The 18,994-nt window shown below is 37.9% G+C and overlaps 1 protein-coding gene across 4 annotated transcripts in view; it reads right to left on the bottom strand.

Moving 5' to 3' along the window:
* Nucleotides 1-18,994, bottom strand: part of SATB2 (SATB homeobox 2) — a 212,439-nt gene that overhangs the window by 83,153 nt on the left and 110,292 nt on the right. For all 4 annotated transcript variants that reach the window (XM_043910475.1, XM_043910474.1, XM_043910473.1 and 1 more), the window contains one exon: nucleotides 16,223-16,325. In XM_043910475.1, coding sequence (XP_043766410.1) covers nucleotides 16,223-16,325 — 103 coding nt within the window. The remainder of the gene's footprint in view (nucleotides 1-16,222; nucleotides 16,326-18,994) is intronic.

Below are 18,994 nucleotides of genomic sequence, written 5' to 3'. Positions count from 1 at the left end.
TTGAATCTCAGCTTGCCCATTTGGTAGATATGTGACCATGGGTAGGTTACTTAACTTCCCTGTGCCTTAGTACATTTAATGTGGGTTAAAAATTATGCCTACCTTGATGGATCCTTGTGCAGGTTAAATGAGTTAATATATGTCAACACTTGGAACAGTATCTGGTACTATGCAGTGTTTATCATTACTATCACTGTCCACCTTGTCCGTGTGTCTGTCTGTCTGTGTGTGCATGCTGACATACACAGATGGATGTACACTGAACATTTCAGGTCTGTGTCAAAGACATTAAAAATACAGTCCTATGAAACATCAAAATTTATATTTCGTGGAAGACTGTTAGAAATACAAACTCAGAATCTCTTTGAGTTTTTAATGTATGCCAAATTTCCAATTCTTATGTAAAGTTTGAGAATCAATGCCTGTATCACTTTTGCTTTTACTTACTGTCTTTTGAGAGTATACAAGATGCAGCTGCCAGGTGATTTTTATGTATTTGGAAATTTGAGAATCCTATTCTGTATTGTCTGGGCTTTTATGTTGTTGTCTTTTGAGATTATACCAGATATTTATAACCGTCATATTTCTTTTTTTTTTTTTTCTCTAAACCCTAATGACATTAAGGATTCAATCTTACTGAACTTTCACTATATTATTAAAGTTAGTTAAGTGGTAAGTATTAATCGTGTCTGACTCTTTGTGACCCTGTGAACTATAGCCCGCCAGGCTCCTCTGTCCATGGAATTCTCCAGACAAGAATACTGAAGTGGGTAACCATTCCCTTCTCCAGAGGATCTTCTCGATCCTGGGATGAAATCCAGGTCTCCTGCATCGTAGGCAGATTCTTTACAGTCTGAACCACCAGAAAAGCCCTCACTGTATTATAAATGTATCTAAACATTTTGAATTTTCTTCTCTATGATGTATCTTTAGTTTTTGTTGGTGATCATATTATACTGAAGAAGCATTGATTGGACCTGATATTAGAAAACTGCACTCAAATCTACATTCTAATTCTTACTAGCTCTGAGACCTCCTTTTGAGCAAGTTGGAGATTTCTCTGGATTTTAGTTTTGCTGTAGGGAAAATATCATTATCTTAGAATTGTAAGGGTAAATTTTAGATGATCAGTATCTACATGAAAGATCTTTGTTTAAATGTTACTGTACATTTCAGAAAATGTCTATATAATTATGATTAACAGATTAGCTTTGCCATTTCAAAATTAGGAAATTCTGACCATTCTGACCTGATTAGGACATTCTGACCAGTGTCTCCTGTTTCCCAAGGGTCACCTGAAGAATTGCAACCTTTCCTTTGGTTTAAGTAACAATGACATGTTACATCATATTGCTTTTTAAAACAAATCCCTACAGCTTAAAAGAATTCATTGTCAATTTAGAATCATATGCTTCAAAGCATATGCAGGAATGTGTTAGATTTAGCTTTTCCAAATGAGGCTTAATAGTTCATATCTTGACTTTCAAATTAGGAGACAGCAGAATAGATGGGAAATAAAAGTGACAACCTCACAACTCTGGAAATTAAATTTATAGGAATAGTATATAAATACAGCTTTATGCTTCAAAAATTACTATAAATAAAAAATGGAAAGAAAACTTAAGGAATAAAACATGCCTTAAATATATACAAGTTACATTCACATTAACCATAAAAAAGACGAAAAGGGTCCTACAGTAATTTTTTTTTAATTGAAGAATGAAAGTGATAGTCACTCAGTCATGTCTGAGTCTTTGTGACCCCATGGACTGTAGCCCACCAGGCTTCTCTGTCCATGGGATTTTCCAGACAAGAACACTGGAGTGGGATGCCATTTCCTTCTTCAGGGGATCTTCCCAACCCAGGGATCGAACCCGGCTCTCCAGCATTGCAGGCACTCTCTTTACCATCTGAGCCACCAGGGAAGCCCCAACTGAAGAACAGTTGATTTACAATGTTGTGCTGGTTTCAAGCATACAACAAAGTGATTGACTTACACATACATGTGTATATATCTATATTATTTTTCCAATTATTTTCCACTATAGTAAATTACATGATGTTGAATACAGTTCCCCGTACGATACAGTAAATCCTGGTTGTCTCACACACAGAGAGAACTAAAGAAGCAGAGGGGCTCCCTGGATGACTCAGCAGTAACGAGCTCACCTGCAGCGCAGGAGACGCGGGAAGGGTGGGTTTGATCCCTGGCTGGGGAAGACCCCCTGGAGGAGGAAACGGCAACCCACTCCAGTATTCTTTCCTGAAAAACCCCAGGGATGGAGAACCCTGGCAGGCTACAGTCCAAAGGGTGGCAAAGAACCCGACACGACGACCAAGCAAGAGCATGCACGCAAAGAAACACACAGACACACACAGGAGTTTTTTTTCTTCAATAGCTTTTTTTTCTATTGCTTCTCTGTTAGATTTCATTGTTTTCATACTTCTATCTGCTATAGATGCTATAAAAAAGTAAACCCAGAAAAATTTCAGTACTCCAAATATACTCAAGTGACTTTATGCCCCAAAGCATACTTTCTGAAGAGGATTGATGAGCAACAGGTGAAGCCATATACATAGAGTTATCTGCTAATCAAAGCGAGATGGCACAGGATAGGTGCAAAGAAGAGCAAACTGGGATTTTTAAAGCCTAAGTTCTAACTAGCTGGGGGATTTGGGGATGACCTGCAAAATGAGAAAGATTACCTGTAAACTGGTTTTAAAGCAACCTTCCAGGTTATTCATCTAATAGCATAATAAACAGTATTGTTGCTAGGATTTTCAAAGCAACAGCCTTGCAATATTTGCTTCTGTTTTTCGACTCCTTGGCAAAAATTAAGACTTAATTCAAGATCTCTCTTTTTGTGAAACTCCCCAATGCAACAAGAATAATAGTAGTTTAGTAGTTGATACACTGGTAATAACAGCAATTGTAGTATTGCTCTTGCAAGTTTATCTGTCAACACTGCTTAAAAGACTGATAATTTTTTCCAGAAACATGAACCAAGTGTTTCAATGCAAACCTTAACAAAATTGCCTTTGAGAAAGAAGCCCTAGGGTTTTGTCCATAGTTATAATGAGTAGAAAGCAATGAATTGGGTAAAAGGCTTTGCACTGAGAAATTTCTGGAATTTCTGGCCTATGGATTTTTCCTTAAACCATTAAGATGCTTATGCAAATGTAAACAGATTAGCAAGAATGAGTGCTAATGGATTCCATAATAAGCTAACACTCTAAGTATTCACCAGAACAAATCCTGGAAGCCCTGGATAGAAGAACACAGCCAAATAAAAATGTGGGTGGGGGGAGTGAAGAGTAATTCATTTCTCTGTGCCTCCTTCAGCCTCAGAAAGTACTCTGGAAGCAATTCTACAAGGTAAGGAAAGGCTGACCATGTGGCACTCTTGGCAGAAAAGTTGCCAATCAAATCAATAGTTTGGAATGGGTACTCACATCTTGAGCACAGGGAAAAGATAATCTTGCGCGTACCACTGCTGTGGATTTCCAAACCTCCACCCCAAGATCCTTGCGCCCTCAACCCTAACCCCCAAACCTTGGATCCTAATTTTAAGGATAATGATCCTGTCTAATACCAGAGAAGTTAGATAACTTGTTCAAGGTCAAATAGTAGTCCAAATGTAGACAAATATTTAGGAAAAATTAAAATGATTAGGGCTACTGGCTTTGGTCTTATAAGCATAATAAACAAATCACAGGGCCAGTAAAAACTAATGTTTGTTTGTTTTTTCTCTTTTTCTGCACAACCCAAAGTGGAGTTCTCAGGGACTAAATGCTTCACAAGTACTTTTGTTATATTTCCTTCAGATAAAAATATTTTTATTCTTAGTGTATTGCAGATAACTTCAAGCCTTCTACCATTTATATAGTAGTTGAGGTTCTGAGCTAACCCTTAACACATCACTATCATTTAATTCTCACATAAAAACTGTATCGCATAGATATTATTATGCCACTTTATTGACAAAGTTGAAGCTCAGGGTTAAAAAAAAAAGGAAAACAACAATGTCATAAATTTATTAAAGCAAGTAACAGAATTCAAACCTATGTCTTTAGGACCTTAAAGCCTTTGTCCCACTGCTTATGCTAAACTGCCCAACTTGGGACATGTGGCTGTTATTCATTTTAGGGTCTGAGTCAGGACTTACCAACTTTCCAAGAGACATGTCCCACTTTCTGCTTGTATACGTATGTGCAGGTGTGCATGTGGTCCACACATGCAGAGGCGACATGATGAGGGGCTGACTCATCTGAGGGGCAGGGGCTCTCCCTGCAGCCTACACCCTGTACCCTGCAAACCTGCCTGATGCGACAGACTGCAGAACCAGTCAGTTCTGAACGGTGAGGAAATTACTGATTTTTCCCAACTGCATGAGCTAATCACTAAAATAGGGTGATCCACATTTGCTTTTTAATTGTTTTAATTCATAGGAGAGAATTTATCAATTACTTTGTACTTATTTATTAATCAGCTACATGTATCAGGTCCTTGAGAGTCCCTTGGACAGCAAGGAGATCAAACCAGTCAATCCTAAAGGAAATCAACTCTGAATATTCCTTGAAGGGACTGATGCTGAAGCTGAAGCTTCAATACTTTGACCACCTGATATGAACAGCCAACTCACTGGAAAAGACCCTGATGCTGGAAAAGACTGAAGACAAAAGAAGAAGAGGGTAGCAGAGGATAAGATGTTGGAGAGCATCACCAATTCAATGGACATGAACTTGGGGGAACTCTAGGAGCTGGTGAGGGACAGGGAGGTCTGGCGTGTCACAAAGAGTCAGACATGACTTAGCGACAAACAACACATGTGCCAGTTATGACGACAGCCCCTACAGATACAGTGCTGAATAACACTAGCTTGAAAGAGCTCTATCTATAGATTTGCTTCAGACAGTTTAACAGCTTGGTACAGAGACGGACCTTCAGCAACTGCCTACGATATAAGATGCATTTCTATTTGATGATAAAACATAGCTCCTTTAATCCCTATTTTGTTGTTATTAGCAATTCATTCTAGTCATCTGTAATATAAATTTGCACTTACTATATTTATTTTCATGAATCTTCCCATTCTTTTACTTTTGTTGCTGCCAAAAAGCTTTATCCCCAAATGAGTGCCATCAGCATGGATTCCCTCCTGACTGATGACACATGAATCACATAACTGAGAGCTTTTGCAAGCACTCTTTTTAAGCTCTGTAAATATGAAGCATTCATTTGAAACAAAAAATAAAATGGGGTATGCACACTCATATAACATGGTAATAACTTGAGAATCTCAGGAAATCACAATAAATTCACATGAATGAACTACTATATGAAATTGGTGGCATACCATTTTAACCTATGTAAATGGCAATTACATCTGATTCAACCTGATATTTATTTAGACTCCTCTCTCTGAACTGGGCTACACATCAACATTAAAAAGCCCTACTGTCCACCCAAAGTCTTTCACTGAGTTAATTTTTTAAAATGTAAACATAACACTAATTTTCCTGACGAACCAGAACAGCATCATGTCTGCCAATACTGAACATGCCCAATCGCTGAAAATACTTCTGATTTTTTCTGTCTTAGTCAATAACTGTAGGTCCAAAGTCAATTTGTTATATAAAAACTGCTTTTTTTTACACAAACATAGACACAATTTCAAGAGCTAAAGCCAATATTTCATATATACCAGATATAAATCCCACACCACTGGAAATTAAAAACAAAACTATAACCAGCAGAGTTCACTAAATATAATTAAAGAAAATATTAGGAGTCTGAAAGGGCTGAAGGGCAAAAAAAAAAAAAAGCTAAGTCTTTTAGGACTATGAAACCTAAAGATTTTTTTTTTTCCCTCTAAATTTGTTAAAGAGAATCTGTCTCTGGATTGAGAATTCGCTTGCAAAGTCTCTGCCTAGAGCAAGATATTCAGAGCCAACTTGTTAACTCCTAATAAAACAAGGCTTGGAAGGAAAATGCTTCCAGCCCATAAGCAAAGTGTACCAGCCGGCATTGTGATAATACCCCAAATGATTGGTTTTCTTAGGTATATTTTCCCCTTATTATCAACTTCCTTTTTCCATCATACTAAGATCCACAAAAATATATATATCTACCATAAAGCAACTTGAATCTGAACACCTTTGTGTTTTGACAATAAAAGGTCACATAGGACCCATTATGTTCCATGGAAAAAGTGAGCACTGTCCACCTTTGCTGCATCAGAACACTCTTGTCCCTCTTGGTGTCAAATAATGCTTTATCATAGTTTGATAACACTGGTCATTTCAAATATTCCTACAGCTTTCTGAATAGATTAAAGTTACCTATATCTAATGATACCTTGATTCTCACTCTTTGTTTAAATCTGAAACCACAATTTCAGGGGTAAATTGACACATGATAAAAAAAAAATCACATTTTAGAAACTCAACAGTATTGTTCAGGAGTATTCTATGTGGATTAATTCTTTACTTTAACCTATTAAGGAAATGTTAGTCAAAGAAACTATCAACCCATAATTCATTCTTTTCCACTGGCCATTCTCTTTGATTTCATAAGACTCAAATGTTTGGGGCTGTTATTTTTAGTAAACTACTCAATAAACTAGCTGGAAATACCTCCAAGGGATGTTTCTCTTAGGCTATATAAATGGTCTCTAATTTTTATTTAATAAAGGTGTTACTGTCTCTTTCAGTGGAATTAATTAACAGTTGTTAAATCTTTAGCTCAGAAAGTAATTAATAGAAAAAGAGAATGATTTTAACTGATAACTAATTTGCTAAGGATATTTATTATATGAATTAAATAAGCAAAAACTTTCTTTTTTCTCTCAATTGAGACATCCAATAGCAAATAAGATTAGTCACAGTATAACATGTGCAAAAATAAAACTGTTCTAAGTGTGTATGTTCAAATAAATTCATCTATATTAAATTCTATTAATATCTACAATATTCAAAGTCCTATGTTCACAGGGCTTGGAGAAGGTAACAAAATGGATGAGTCCTACAGATGTTCTTTCAAGGAATTTTTGGTCTAATAGGGAGACTATTCAAGGATTGAAACTCCTAGTAACATGGAACTTAGAGGGTGACAGCTTGAAAGGATAAATGTTAGAACTCATAGCCTGACTTGTACTCCAGATGATTCTAGATTTATGTCCACTCTTATGGGAGTTCAGAAGTTCAAGGTCAGATAATCTCAAATTCTTGCACAGGGTAAGAACCAGTCAAACAGTGAGTTAAACAATTATCTACCATAGACAGTTGGTGGTCCTAGCATTCTGTATTTGAGAGCTTCGAGCACCTTGCAAACCTAAGTGCTTTTCTGTTTTAACTCTGTAAATCATCTGAGGAAACACAAATATTAATTTTCATTTAATCAATCAAGAGACCAAGAGAATTCTGACTTCAACCTACTGGTTTCCCCAAAATAAGAGGATGTCACCACACTCGTAACAGATTTTAAATCTGGACATTTGCTAGTCGGCATACAATAGCTCTCATTTCACAACTCTGTGGTATCTTCATCAGGCACCATCAGATCTATCTTTGTTTTAGCTTTTGTTTCCTGGCAATACAAATGGAAATCTGAAACTATGAAAAATTTAAGTTTGTGAAAGGAAAAGTTGAGAACTAAAGAGACCAGAACCACAACCTTTAACCACATCATCCCAATTCAACTCCTTGTTTCTCTCTGTTTCCCAAACATATTTGGTCCAGAGCCTATTTCAGAGCTCCACACCTAGCCCCCATCCCAACCATTCTCTCCCTCACTGCTAGATAATCGGACATAATGGCCTCCTTTGGCTCCATCCTCTTTCTCCTGAGTATCAGGGTGGGGGTGGAAGTTATGGCCCTCAGGCCTGATGATGCAGTTAGCTGCTCTTACATCCTTTCATCCCTCAGTCGCTATCTGTGCCCTCACTTCCTTATAACCTTCCATCTCTGATGTATATAACTTCTCTTTGTTTTCACGTGACAAGGAAATAGCTCCCTCCAATGTCATCATGGTCCCTTTTTTGACAAAGCTAAGAGCTTTCCGGGGCTTCCTAGGTAGCTCAATGGTAAAGAATCTACCTGCCAATCAATGCAGGAGATGCAAGAGACGTAAGTTGGATCCCTGTGTTGAAAAGATCTCCTGGAGAAGAAAATGGCAACCCACTCCAGTACTCTTGCCTGCAGAATCCCATGGACAGAGGAGCCTGGAGGGCTACAGTCCATGGGGGTCACAAAAGAGTTGGCCACAACTAAGTGACTAAACAACAACAAGGGCTTCCAATCTCCTCTTCTCCTCCTCTTGCCCCTGTCCCCCTTGATAACATTTCTCCACTGGTAACCCATCTTCCCTTGACTTCCATGAAGCCTCACTTTCTCTCTAATCATGTCTTCTAACCCCTGGCCCTTTTATGCCTCAAAGCTTCCAATCCCTGCTTGTTCTAACTCTCTCCTTCAGAGAATCCTCCTTTGGTATCATTTTAACTATTATATCCAAAAAACTGGCTACAGAATCCATTCTCTAGCCTGTCTTTTGGTAAGCTGGCTCTGCACCTTAACAGCCCAATGGGTATTTCTCACTAGCTCACCAATTCTCTGAAGCACCAGCAACTTCCTCTCAGTTTATAGCATCACGTTTCTGTCAAAACCATCCAAGGGTCACTTAAGCTCAAAACCTTGGACTCTACTTTGATTTTCCTTTCTCTTCCCACTGACATAGTGAATCAGTCACCTCTCTCTTTCCCATTTCTGCCACCAAAGCCACAGCCCTACCTCCCTCACATCTTTACTTCCGTGTGTTACTGCAGTAGATTCTAGCTTGCCTGGATTCTCCAGAGTGTGCACGCCAGCCCCTTCCTCTCATTTGCCTCCCCTCCTGCCAGACACATTCACATCCATACCCTGGTTTCAGATGGCTTCTAGAAGACTTTTTTTAACTGTCATTATCATGATCATTATTTCACTTCATTGCTGAAAAACTTTCAGTGATTCTCAGAATGTCTCAGCTGGGCTTTCAGAGTGCCCTAAGATGTGTTCACTAGCTTTCCAACTTCATTTTGCACCACGGTAACACAAAAGCTTCTCACAGCCAAGTCCCAAACATTTCTGCTCTTTCACCAACGCCTGGTGCCACCGTCAGTCCCTCATCCAGCCATGCTCTAGCTTATCCTTTTCACCAATCAAAAACCTTAGCCATTCCGGGCATGCTATATTCACAGGATCATGATAAATGCCCTGCCATTCTAGACACATTGGACAACCGCCCGTAATTTCCTAAACACACGATGCTCTTGCGCACCTCTGCACCTACACTGATGAACTGCAGCTTCCTGAAAGGTTCTTCCTTCTCCTTGTCCTCTCGGAGAAAAGCTCTGTTTGTCCTAAGGTTTAACTCATGTGCTACTTCTTTTTTAATTATCCCTTACCCCCAACCAAACCTGACACCCAGCAGGTGTAATTTATGGACCTTCTTCTGTGTTACCACTGCACTAGTTTATATCACTGCTATATATCTGCCAGATACACTTACAGGGTCTCCTCCCCGCTAGGATGAGGCAACACAACTAGAGGTAGGAACCATATCTTACGTGTTTCTGAATGTCTCTCTGCTTCTAGCATTGAATATGGGCTATAGTAGAGACATTCACTAAACATTTAATCAAAATTAATCATCTAATTGTGACTGTAACTTTCTTGCAGAGGACTATATAATGATCCCTACTTAAAATCCTGCCAGGTAGACGACTTCTTTCTGAATGATAATAAAAGATGTTATATTATTAATTATTTCATAGAGAATATAGGCTTTTTAAAACCAGGAACCATGTCTTATAATTCTTTCAAACTGCAATGGATAGATTCATAGATGGAAAAATGAAGAGGTTAGAAAAGTAGGTCCTTTTCCTCCTTCCATTCTGTTTTAACATATGTTTTTAAATGGCTTCTGCTGTGCTGTGCTTAGTCACTCAGTCAAGTCCAACTCTTTGCGACCTCATGAGCTCCCCTGTCCATAGAATTCTCCAGGCAAGAACACTGGAGTGGGTTGCCATGCGCTCCTCCACGAGATCTTCCCAAACCAGGGATCAAACCCAGGTCTCCCAGACTAAAGGAGGATTCTTTATCGTCTGAGCCACCAGTGGTGGCTACTACCCAAATGGCTTATAAGCAGTATAAGTATGAGAAGATAGCAAGTTGGTTTCATCTACAAACCACATTGTTGACAAACGATTGTTTTCGTTCTTTAAACATTTATGAATAAATACGTCCAGGCTAAAGAAACAGCTACCAGTACAGCTAGAATAAGCTTCTTAAAATCCAATTAAGAAATGAGTCCACATCGGAGGTGAGGTTCCATGGCATTTCCCACGTGCCACTGTTCCACTTAGCGATACTACCAACAAGCTCCTAATCTGAAGGTCAGCGAGGGTAAGGTGACCAGTGAATGCACATCAGTGATCACCAGTGTAAACGCACAAGGCTCTTTCAAATGTAGGAAAACCAGCAAGATGGAAAGTGCTTGTTTGCAGAAGTGATGCTTCTATTCAATGAATCTAATATTCATATAAAATTCAAGGATTTGATGTTGTCATTATTTTACGCAAGGTATACTACAGGCAGAGGGCAGACAAACTTCCTTGCCAAACACCTTAATTTAGATTCAAAACTGAAAGCAAATTTCTTTCATGACTCAGAAGCATTAGGTAGACGAAAGTTAAGTTACTTTGACCTCATCAGAGCTAAACAACAGCAGAGGGAGAAGTCCCGGCAGTTGATTAAAGGCATTGTCCTGACCACCATGGCTAAGCAAGGACCGCCTTGTGGAACCAGGTCAGAGGACACTCATTTCTCTATTCAACTTCGAGGCGCCACTTTGTAAATGACACAATCATTTTTGGGTACAAGAGGTGCTTTAAATGTGGTAACATTATATCATTTCAGCTATAATGATCATAATTACTTATTTCTTTTAATCACAACCCACTTAACCACTTTAGTACAGAGGACTAGTTCAAGGAGTTTAATTTTCATTCAACATCTAATCTTTGTGTTTACTGAAACCCTTCACGGGCTTTGTTTACTGTCTGCTTGCTGGCCTGGACGTTTGATCTTGCAAGACTAGATCAGACAGGGTCAGATAAAATACTGATTACTAGAATAAACCAGGCTTGAGGAAGTAACACTGGTTTTTAAAAATCCTCATTTCTCCCAGCTTTTTAATATTTTGCAAAATAAGCTCAAATAAACAAATAAAATTAAGACAACTAGCAATCAGAGGTTCTTGAGCAATGATTGAGAAAAGGAAAGTGATGGGGATAATTTTGCTTTCTAGCCAAAGTATGGGGTTTGGTTAGGTCTGTTCATTCTAGTGGTATTATTTTATGACACAAACAATTTTGTGAGATCCACTAGATTTGTGTAAACTTTCAATGACCCCTTAATTCTTGTGACATATTAAATACTTGAGATTGACCTGACCAAAAATGATAGTTCACTTTGCTTTTGGTGCCAGATGGAAAACATTTTAAATATAAAGTTATTTTCTTTTAACTTATTAGTTTTTAATTAGGGAACATTTAAAATATACCATCCATTCTTTGTTAACATACTTTCTTACTCTTATAAGCTCCCCTGTGAAAGCAGATTGCCAGAACAACATAATTTCTAATAGTATTGCACATAATTGCCACTTACCTTCATAAAAATCATGGGGCAAGTTTATGTCTAAATAGATTTAATACATAAGATGACTTAGATTAAAAAAATTAGGTGTTTTAATAAAATGTGTAGCACATAAGAAAGAAAAATTCATAGGTAAATTTCATATAACCCCTAGAATTCTTCAAAATAATTAACAGCATGAATGCTTCTAGGTCCCTGTGGATTAACCTTGTGTCCAACACTAAAATTCCTACATAAACAATTGTTAATATTGCGCTTTTTGTTTTGCTTTGCTTTTCCACAAAGTATACCTTTTTTTCCCCTTAAACCTGGGAGTTTATATGAGTTCTACATTGTAGAAGCTGGGCCAGAAGCAATTACAGTATGAGATGAACAGCAATAAAAAAAATGCCATCTAAAGCAAGCAACTATGCCATTCACCCACTTCATTTTCTTCAATATCAAAAACTCCTGGGAAGTATGTTCATAGTTCTGATCTTTAAAACCATAGTATACAAACTGTCTCCCCATCTATCCTAAATTAACACTAATGTTAACTCAAATACGTCTGTGTCAACTATGATTGTCTTTGAAATTAAAGGAAAAAGGTAAACAGAATGTGCTTTGCTATGATCACTGGGGAAAATAAAGTTAACATGCTAAGCCAAACCAACTTAGGACGTTTTAAAGAGTAAGTGTAAACGTTTAGCTATAATAACAACAAATTCAAAAAATGCACATTAAAATGTTTACTTCAAAATTTAGACAATTCTATTTGTATATAGTCTTCACATCTGTTTTTAATGATATCAAATTATTGATTATTCATTTTTCTCATATTTATTTAAGCATTAACTATAGAATTTGCAATCTGATCTTTTTTTTTTCAAATCCTTTCAGTAGACTTTTATTTTTGCCAGGTTTTAGTCATATTTACTTTGATCTTTCAAAGTATGTAATTATTTTACTGTTTATTTACTTCTATGAGAAGAGAAAAAAATTTTGACCTACAAGATCTATATGTGGCAATTTGTAACAGAATCACATAGCTTATGTTTAGGAAATCATGGTTTTGATTAAGAAGCAACCATTTAGTTCCCACTGTTTTATTAAAACAGACATTAGGAGATAATAGGAAACATATTTAACAATGTAGAGTGCATTGAGTTTGAGCCATCAGTAAGGGAACTTCAGATTTTCTTCTACACTGAGCATCAGCAATGATACACATACGCTGGTTAACTGTGGGATGGGAACAAGGGAGGGGTGGGGACACAAGAAAAGACAGAGAACACTGGTTTCTGGGTTCTGAGGAAGAGGAGGGCACCGCACCCCACTCGTGTGCTTGCCTGGAGAATGCCCATGGACAGAGGAGCCTGGCGGGCTGCAGTCCGCGGGGTCGCACAGAGTCAGACACCATGAGCGACTAAGCAGAGGCAGTCTCAGGTGGAATTCTGGTTTGGCTACTTTATCTCCAGGCTGGAAATTCCAGGTTTGGTTTTTTTTGTTGTTTGTTTTTTCATTTTGAAAATGGATGGACACAAACAGAAATTTCACAAACAAAATCACTGCTTTCTCATGAGTAATGGATTCTACTAGATAGGAACCCCCACAGGGACATCTATTCATAGCATAAAACTTCTATCAGTGGAAATGTTCCTGTATAGGTCCAACACTTCCTTTTCTCTGAAGGTTGAAGGTTAATAAAATGCACTTCTCTGGAGTGTTTATTTTCTGCACACCATTCTACCTGTCATGAATTCTTTGTTTTTCCTCCCACTCCCTTGGCTGATGAATCAACACCACTTGAACTGTTTTACGGCAGCTTGTGTTTACTTCACACATACCTTAACCTTCCCTTTTCTCCTCCTACTGACACACACACATACACACACACACTTTTCAACAGCAATGACTAGCGCCCTCTCTTTGAATAGCATGTGTACATAGCATCTGGCCGCCTCTTCAGGTGTGGATCCTTGACCTCCCGAAATCAAGGCCTCAGTCTGCTTTTATGGCACTTAAAGAATTAACTGTGCATTTACTATCTCGAAGGAAAAAATTGAGCTTGAAGAACTGGATCTCTAAGAACGAAAGGAGAAAAGTAGAAGACATAAGTGTTAATGTGTATGTGAACACACATACACACATACCACAGACACACACACACATGCACACACGCAGATTCTGCAGTGGCAATTATGAGAACACTATAGTGAAATTTCCAGTCTTTCTGAATTTAGAATTATACTCCAGACTATTAAAAGAGTATGTACATTCTCTTCCTTTCTCTTATAATAGCAAGTAAATGAGATCTAACAAATGACCTTGAAGCAGTATGATTCTTTTGATTTTTTTAGCCAAAGAGGATATTCTTCAAACATTTTAACAACCTGATTTTAAAGGAAAAACTTGGAGACAACACTTACAGAAAAGAAACACTTCCGAACAACACAATCATGTCTTAGAACAAGGAGTTATTCATCTTATCCTGTACAAGAGTTAATATTAGTAACATTCTGAAGCAAGTCCCCAAACTGGAAACTAGAAAGTCTAAAGAATTTTAGAATATGTTGAAAAGGAACGGATCTTAATGGAATTTTCAGTGAACTTAATTTCTACTGGGTAGTTCGACCTCTTGACTTTCCTTACAAATTATATATTTAGCATAAAATGCTCTCATTCCTTTGAAACCAGAAATGTGCCACCAACAGAAATAAAGTTCATTTCTTCAAAAGGTAAGCTTGTAAACAAACTCCCAAAAGCAGCCAAGAAGCATTACTTTGATACTGTTTCCCTAGAGAAAACTTGCAGGGTAATAAAAACAAAGAAATTCTTCCTTTACATTTACCTGTCCACCATAAACTGTCATTTAACCCTCTCCACAGGGGCAGTAAACCACTAGCAAGGCTCTGAATACCCAAATAAAGCGCAACGGATAATATCATAGTCATGCAAAATATGGCCTAGAAGGACCCTCAAACACCAATCTGTTCTGTTCCCCCAAATTCCCCCAATTTCCTCAGGGGCTAGTAGCATTTGAATTGGATAGCCTTTGAATTGGGGTGGGAAGAATAGAATTTTTCCAACACTGACCAATTTGCAAAGGCATAATATGATTGATGTTTAATTTAAAGGGCTGGATGGCCTAAATAGTATGTCATTTATCATACTGATTATAAAAGAACTGTTTATTCAGTACCAGATATAATTCCATATATATTACTGCTAGTAGAACTACTACTATTAATAAACAACAACTAAAATAATGTAACAATGATTAAGAGATTACTTTGTGCCAGTATTAAGGTATTTAGTCCCTGTAGCTAGTTAGCGACTTACTTTTTTTCTTTTGCGACTTACTTTTATTACTTCCAATTTTCAGATGAGGAAACTGATTCTTGGTAGAGTTAAATAATTTATTCAAACTCACACAGCTAGCAAACAGAAGACAAAGATCCGAATACAAATTCTCCTGACTACAGAGTCCCTTTGCTTTAACCACTGTTTTGGAATTGTCTCCAAATAAACACAATATCAAAACTCCACTTCTGATCAAAGACCTCCTGATACCACACATTCATTTCAGTTTGCTAACTGGTACTTAAACTATAAGTGCTAATTTAACCTAGAATGACTGCTTCTAAATTACATTAATAAATTAATGAAAATGATTTATTGATTGAGTTTTTAAAATAGACATGCCTGTGTAAAACATACCACTTCAAAATATTTTTAAAGATTTCAGCCTTCACACCCCTCTCTTGTGAAAACTATAAACTTCATACATTATGCTAAGAATTTAGTTTTAATGCCTTCTTAGTTTTAAGGGAGCCAGTTTGGATCTCTTAATGAAAATATTAAGAGAATCCTATCTTGTACCCCAGTGCTCACAGCGGCACTATTTACAACAACCAAGACAAGGAAGCAACCGAAGGGTCCATCAATGAATGAACATGAAGATATGATATTTACACACAACAGAATATTATTACTCTGCCACAAAAGAATGAAACATTGCCAATTGCAGCCACATGGATGGACCTAGAGATCACCATACTGAGTGAAGTCAGACAGACTTATGCTATCATTTTTTTTTTGTTGAATCTAAAAAAATAATAATAATACAAATGAACTTATTTACAAAACAGAAACAGACTCACAGACTTAGAAAATAAACTTGTGGTTGGCAAAGGGGGAGGGGAGATAAATTAGGAGCAAGGAATTAACGGACAGACACCACTATATATAGAACAAATAGCAAGGATTTACTGTAAAGCCCAGGGAACTGTATTCAATATCTTTTTGCTAATAACCTAAAATGGAAAAGAATCTGGAAAAAAAACTGAATCACTTTGCTGTACCCCTGAAACTAACACAATATTGTAACTCAACATTTCTTCAATTTAAAAAAAAATCCTACCTTTAGAAAAAATTATATAAATTTTTCATTAGAAATTTATATCTAAATCAGCATAAATTCCCAAGAGTCAACAATTCCTTGACCTAAAAAACTGAAAATCAGCTTCAAAAATATAAGCCAATTTACCTTTAATCTTCTTGTACTTTTTATACCATCTCCCAAACTCCTGGCACTTGGTTGCTGACACGTTGGCATAATATGTGCTATTTACAATGGATGAAATCATACTCTGCAAAGAAAAAAAAAACGGTTATTTTTGATATGAGTATTCCTTTTTAGGGACAAGAAAGGGGACATTATAGTCTACACCAATCTCCTTTGTCTTTTAAGTTTGAAGAAGTCATTCTCCTACAAGCTAAACTATTAAACACAATTACCGAAATGTACTATCCTTATAACTTGTAGATGACAGTGCTTTCTCCAAAAAAGTAACTGGGGGACAATGTCAAAGAGAGGGGACAGGACATGCAGACTGACTGCAAAGGCAAAGAACAATTGTGATTTAGGAACCCCAGCAAAAGGTGAGATCAGATGTTCCTGCATCTGTAATCCAAATAATGCCTTTCAGATATTTCTGTTCAGCTTCCAACTGCAATAAGCTTACACAGCCAAGAATCTGAGAACATCCGTGCTACACACTGCAGAACAACATTTAGGGAAATAAGTTAAATTAATATAATTTATAGAAACGTGTGATTAGCACTTGTGTGAAAATTCACCAAATGAAAAAATTAACAGTGCTATTTTAGAGCAGGGGAAACTAAACATAACACTTGTACTGTGTTTCAACCAAAAATGCATCAAACTTTCTGAGTTCTCAAGTACCTGATTCCTTCTTGCTCTTCATACTCCTTTCTCTCCTCAGCTCAACCCCTTAACTGATTTGTTTGAAAGTTCAGTTAAAAGGAAAGAGAAGGGGAACATAACCTGACTCACCACTGAAAAATTAAAAATTAGAACTGCACGTGTGTGCTCAGTTGCCAAGTTGTGTCTGACTTTTTGTGACCCCATGGACTGTAGCCCGCCAGATTCCTCTCTCCATGGGATGTCCCAGGCAAGAATACTGGAGTGGGTTGCCATTTCCTTCTCTAGGGAATCTTCCTGACCCAGGGATCAAACCCGTGTCTCCTGCATTGGCAGGAGGCTTCTTTACCACTGAGCCACCAGGGAAGCCCTATAACTGCACACCTTGAATTAAATTTCATACAGAGATACGTTTTCAGTCAATATGGCATGCTTGGACCAACATTCGTGGCAGATGTTAACTTATACCTGAATGACTGTAATAGTATGTGTGTATGTTTTGCACACAGATTTTATTTCTGCAAATTCTGTCTAAAAGCAAATGGACATAAACAAGTCAAGAAATCCAAAAGACCTATGGAAGGCTTTATATCCTGCCTTGAAATCTCATCTTTCTTACAAAAGGTTTCCCCAGATATGAAGCAGTTGAAGGAAATCATAGAACTTCTAATGGCATTTTGACAAAGTAGTCAAGATAAAAAGGATAACAATAAATCAAGGCATTGGCAACTTATTTACCAGGAAGTTCAAACACCAGTAGACAGTCCTACATAGACTCCCATATAAGACAGTTTCCTCTCTGAGCTCACAGGCTCCCTCTTTTTTAATCACTACACAGTACTGATGAGGGGAGTGGGGATTCCTAATTCAATTCACAGAAATCTCTTTGGTTCTTTCTATACAGCAGATGGCTGTCCTGCCTGCAGTTGCTGATTTCTAAATGACAATTCTGTTCTCTATGGGGAGACAGTAAAGAGAACTCTTTTAATCTGAGGCTCTGAACACAAGCCCTGGAAACACAAAGAGCCAGTATCACCTGAGTGTATCGCAGAACTTCCGAGCCTTGCATGCTACCTTAGAGGATCAGTGGAACCCTAATCTTCCTGAGACACGGTTTAGCTTTGTGTCTTATTAACAAGGAGTAGAGAAGTCTCTTGGCTAGCTGGGCTAGTTCCTTCCTTCTCTGGGCTAAGCTTTCCTCTCTGTCCCAGTCTGTGAGACCCTTGAGGACAGTGACTATGTCTCTTTTTTTTTTTTCCTTGTGCCTAACACAGCTCTGATGTGGGATATCTGAGTCACCAAAATGTAACAGATGAAAAGGGACAAAGATGAAATTTTCAAATGCCAAACTGAAATGTCATAATAATGAAAAATTTAACATGAAAGCAGTCTAATAACAGATGCACCAGCCACTCTAGTGTATGTGAATAATTACAGATGTACTTGTCATCTTTCTTTGTGGTTTGCATGAATCTTACCCTCTGGAAAAGCATAAGATATATAGCTATGGCAGGAGTCAGAGCTAAACCTTCTATTGCCAAGTGTCCTAGAAAGCTGATTAAAATGGAAAGTGTTTTAAGTCCTGCCTGGAGCTGCCCCTCAACTCTCCCTGGCCCATAACACCAGGAAACAAACCCACATCAGTCTGGTCCCAAATGATCCACATTTCTCCCACTTCCTGGCCTCCCTACTTTGTCGTTATTCCAGATGCATCTTCATTAACACTCCTGTCTTAGTGGCTAGTGTCAATCTATTTGGCTGAGAGGCGATACCCCACGTTCATGGTAAGAGAAAGCCCATTAAGACGGTAGGCACTGGGAGGGCAGCAGAGGGCAGACAGACGGAAACCACAATCACAGACAACTAGCCAATCTGATCACAGGACCACAGCCTTGTCTAACTCAATGAAACTAAGCCATGCTCTGTGGGGCCACCCAAGATGGACGGGTCATGGTGGAGACGTCTGACAGAATGTGGTCCACTGGAGAAGGGAATGGCAAACCACTTCAGTATTCTTGCCTTGAGAACCCCATGAACAGTATGAAAAGGCAAAAGATAGGACACTGAAAGATGAACTCCCCAGGTCGGTAGGTG

Source organism: Cervus elaphus, chromosome 8 (assembly GCF_910594005.1).
Source record: "Cervus elaphus chromosome 8, mCerEla1.1, whole genome shotgun sequence".
Classification (NCBI taxonomy): domain Eukaryota; kingdom Metazoa; phylum Chordata; class Mammalia; order Artiodactyla; family Cervidae; genus Cervus; species Cervus elaphus.
The sequence above is the reverse complement of the archived record's forward strand: the minus strand, read 5'-3'. Positions and strand labels throughout refer to the sequence as shown.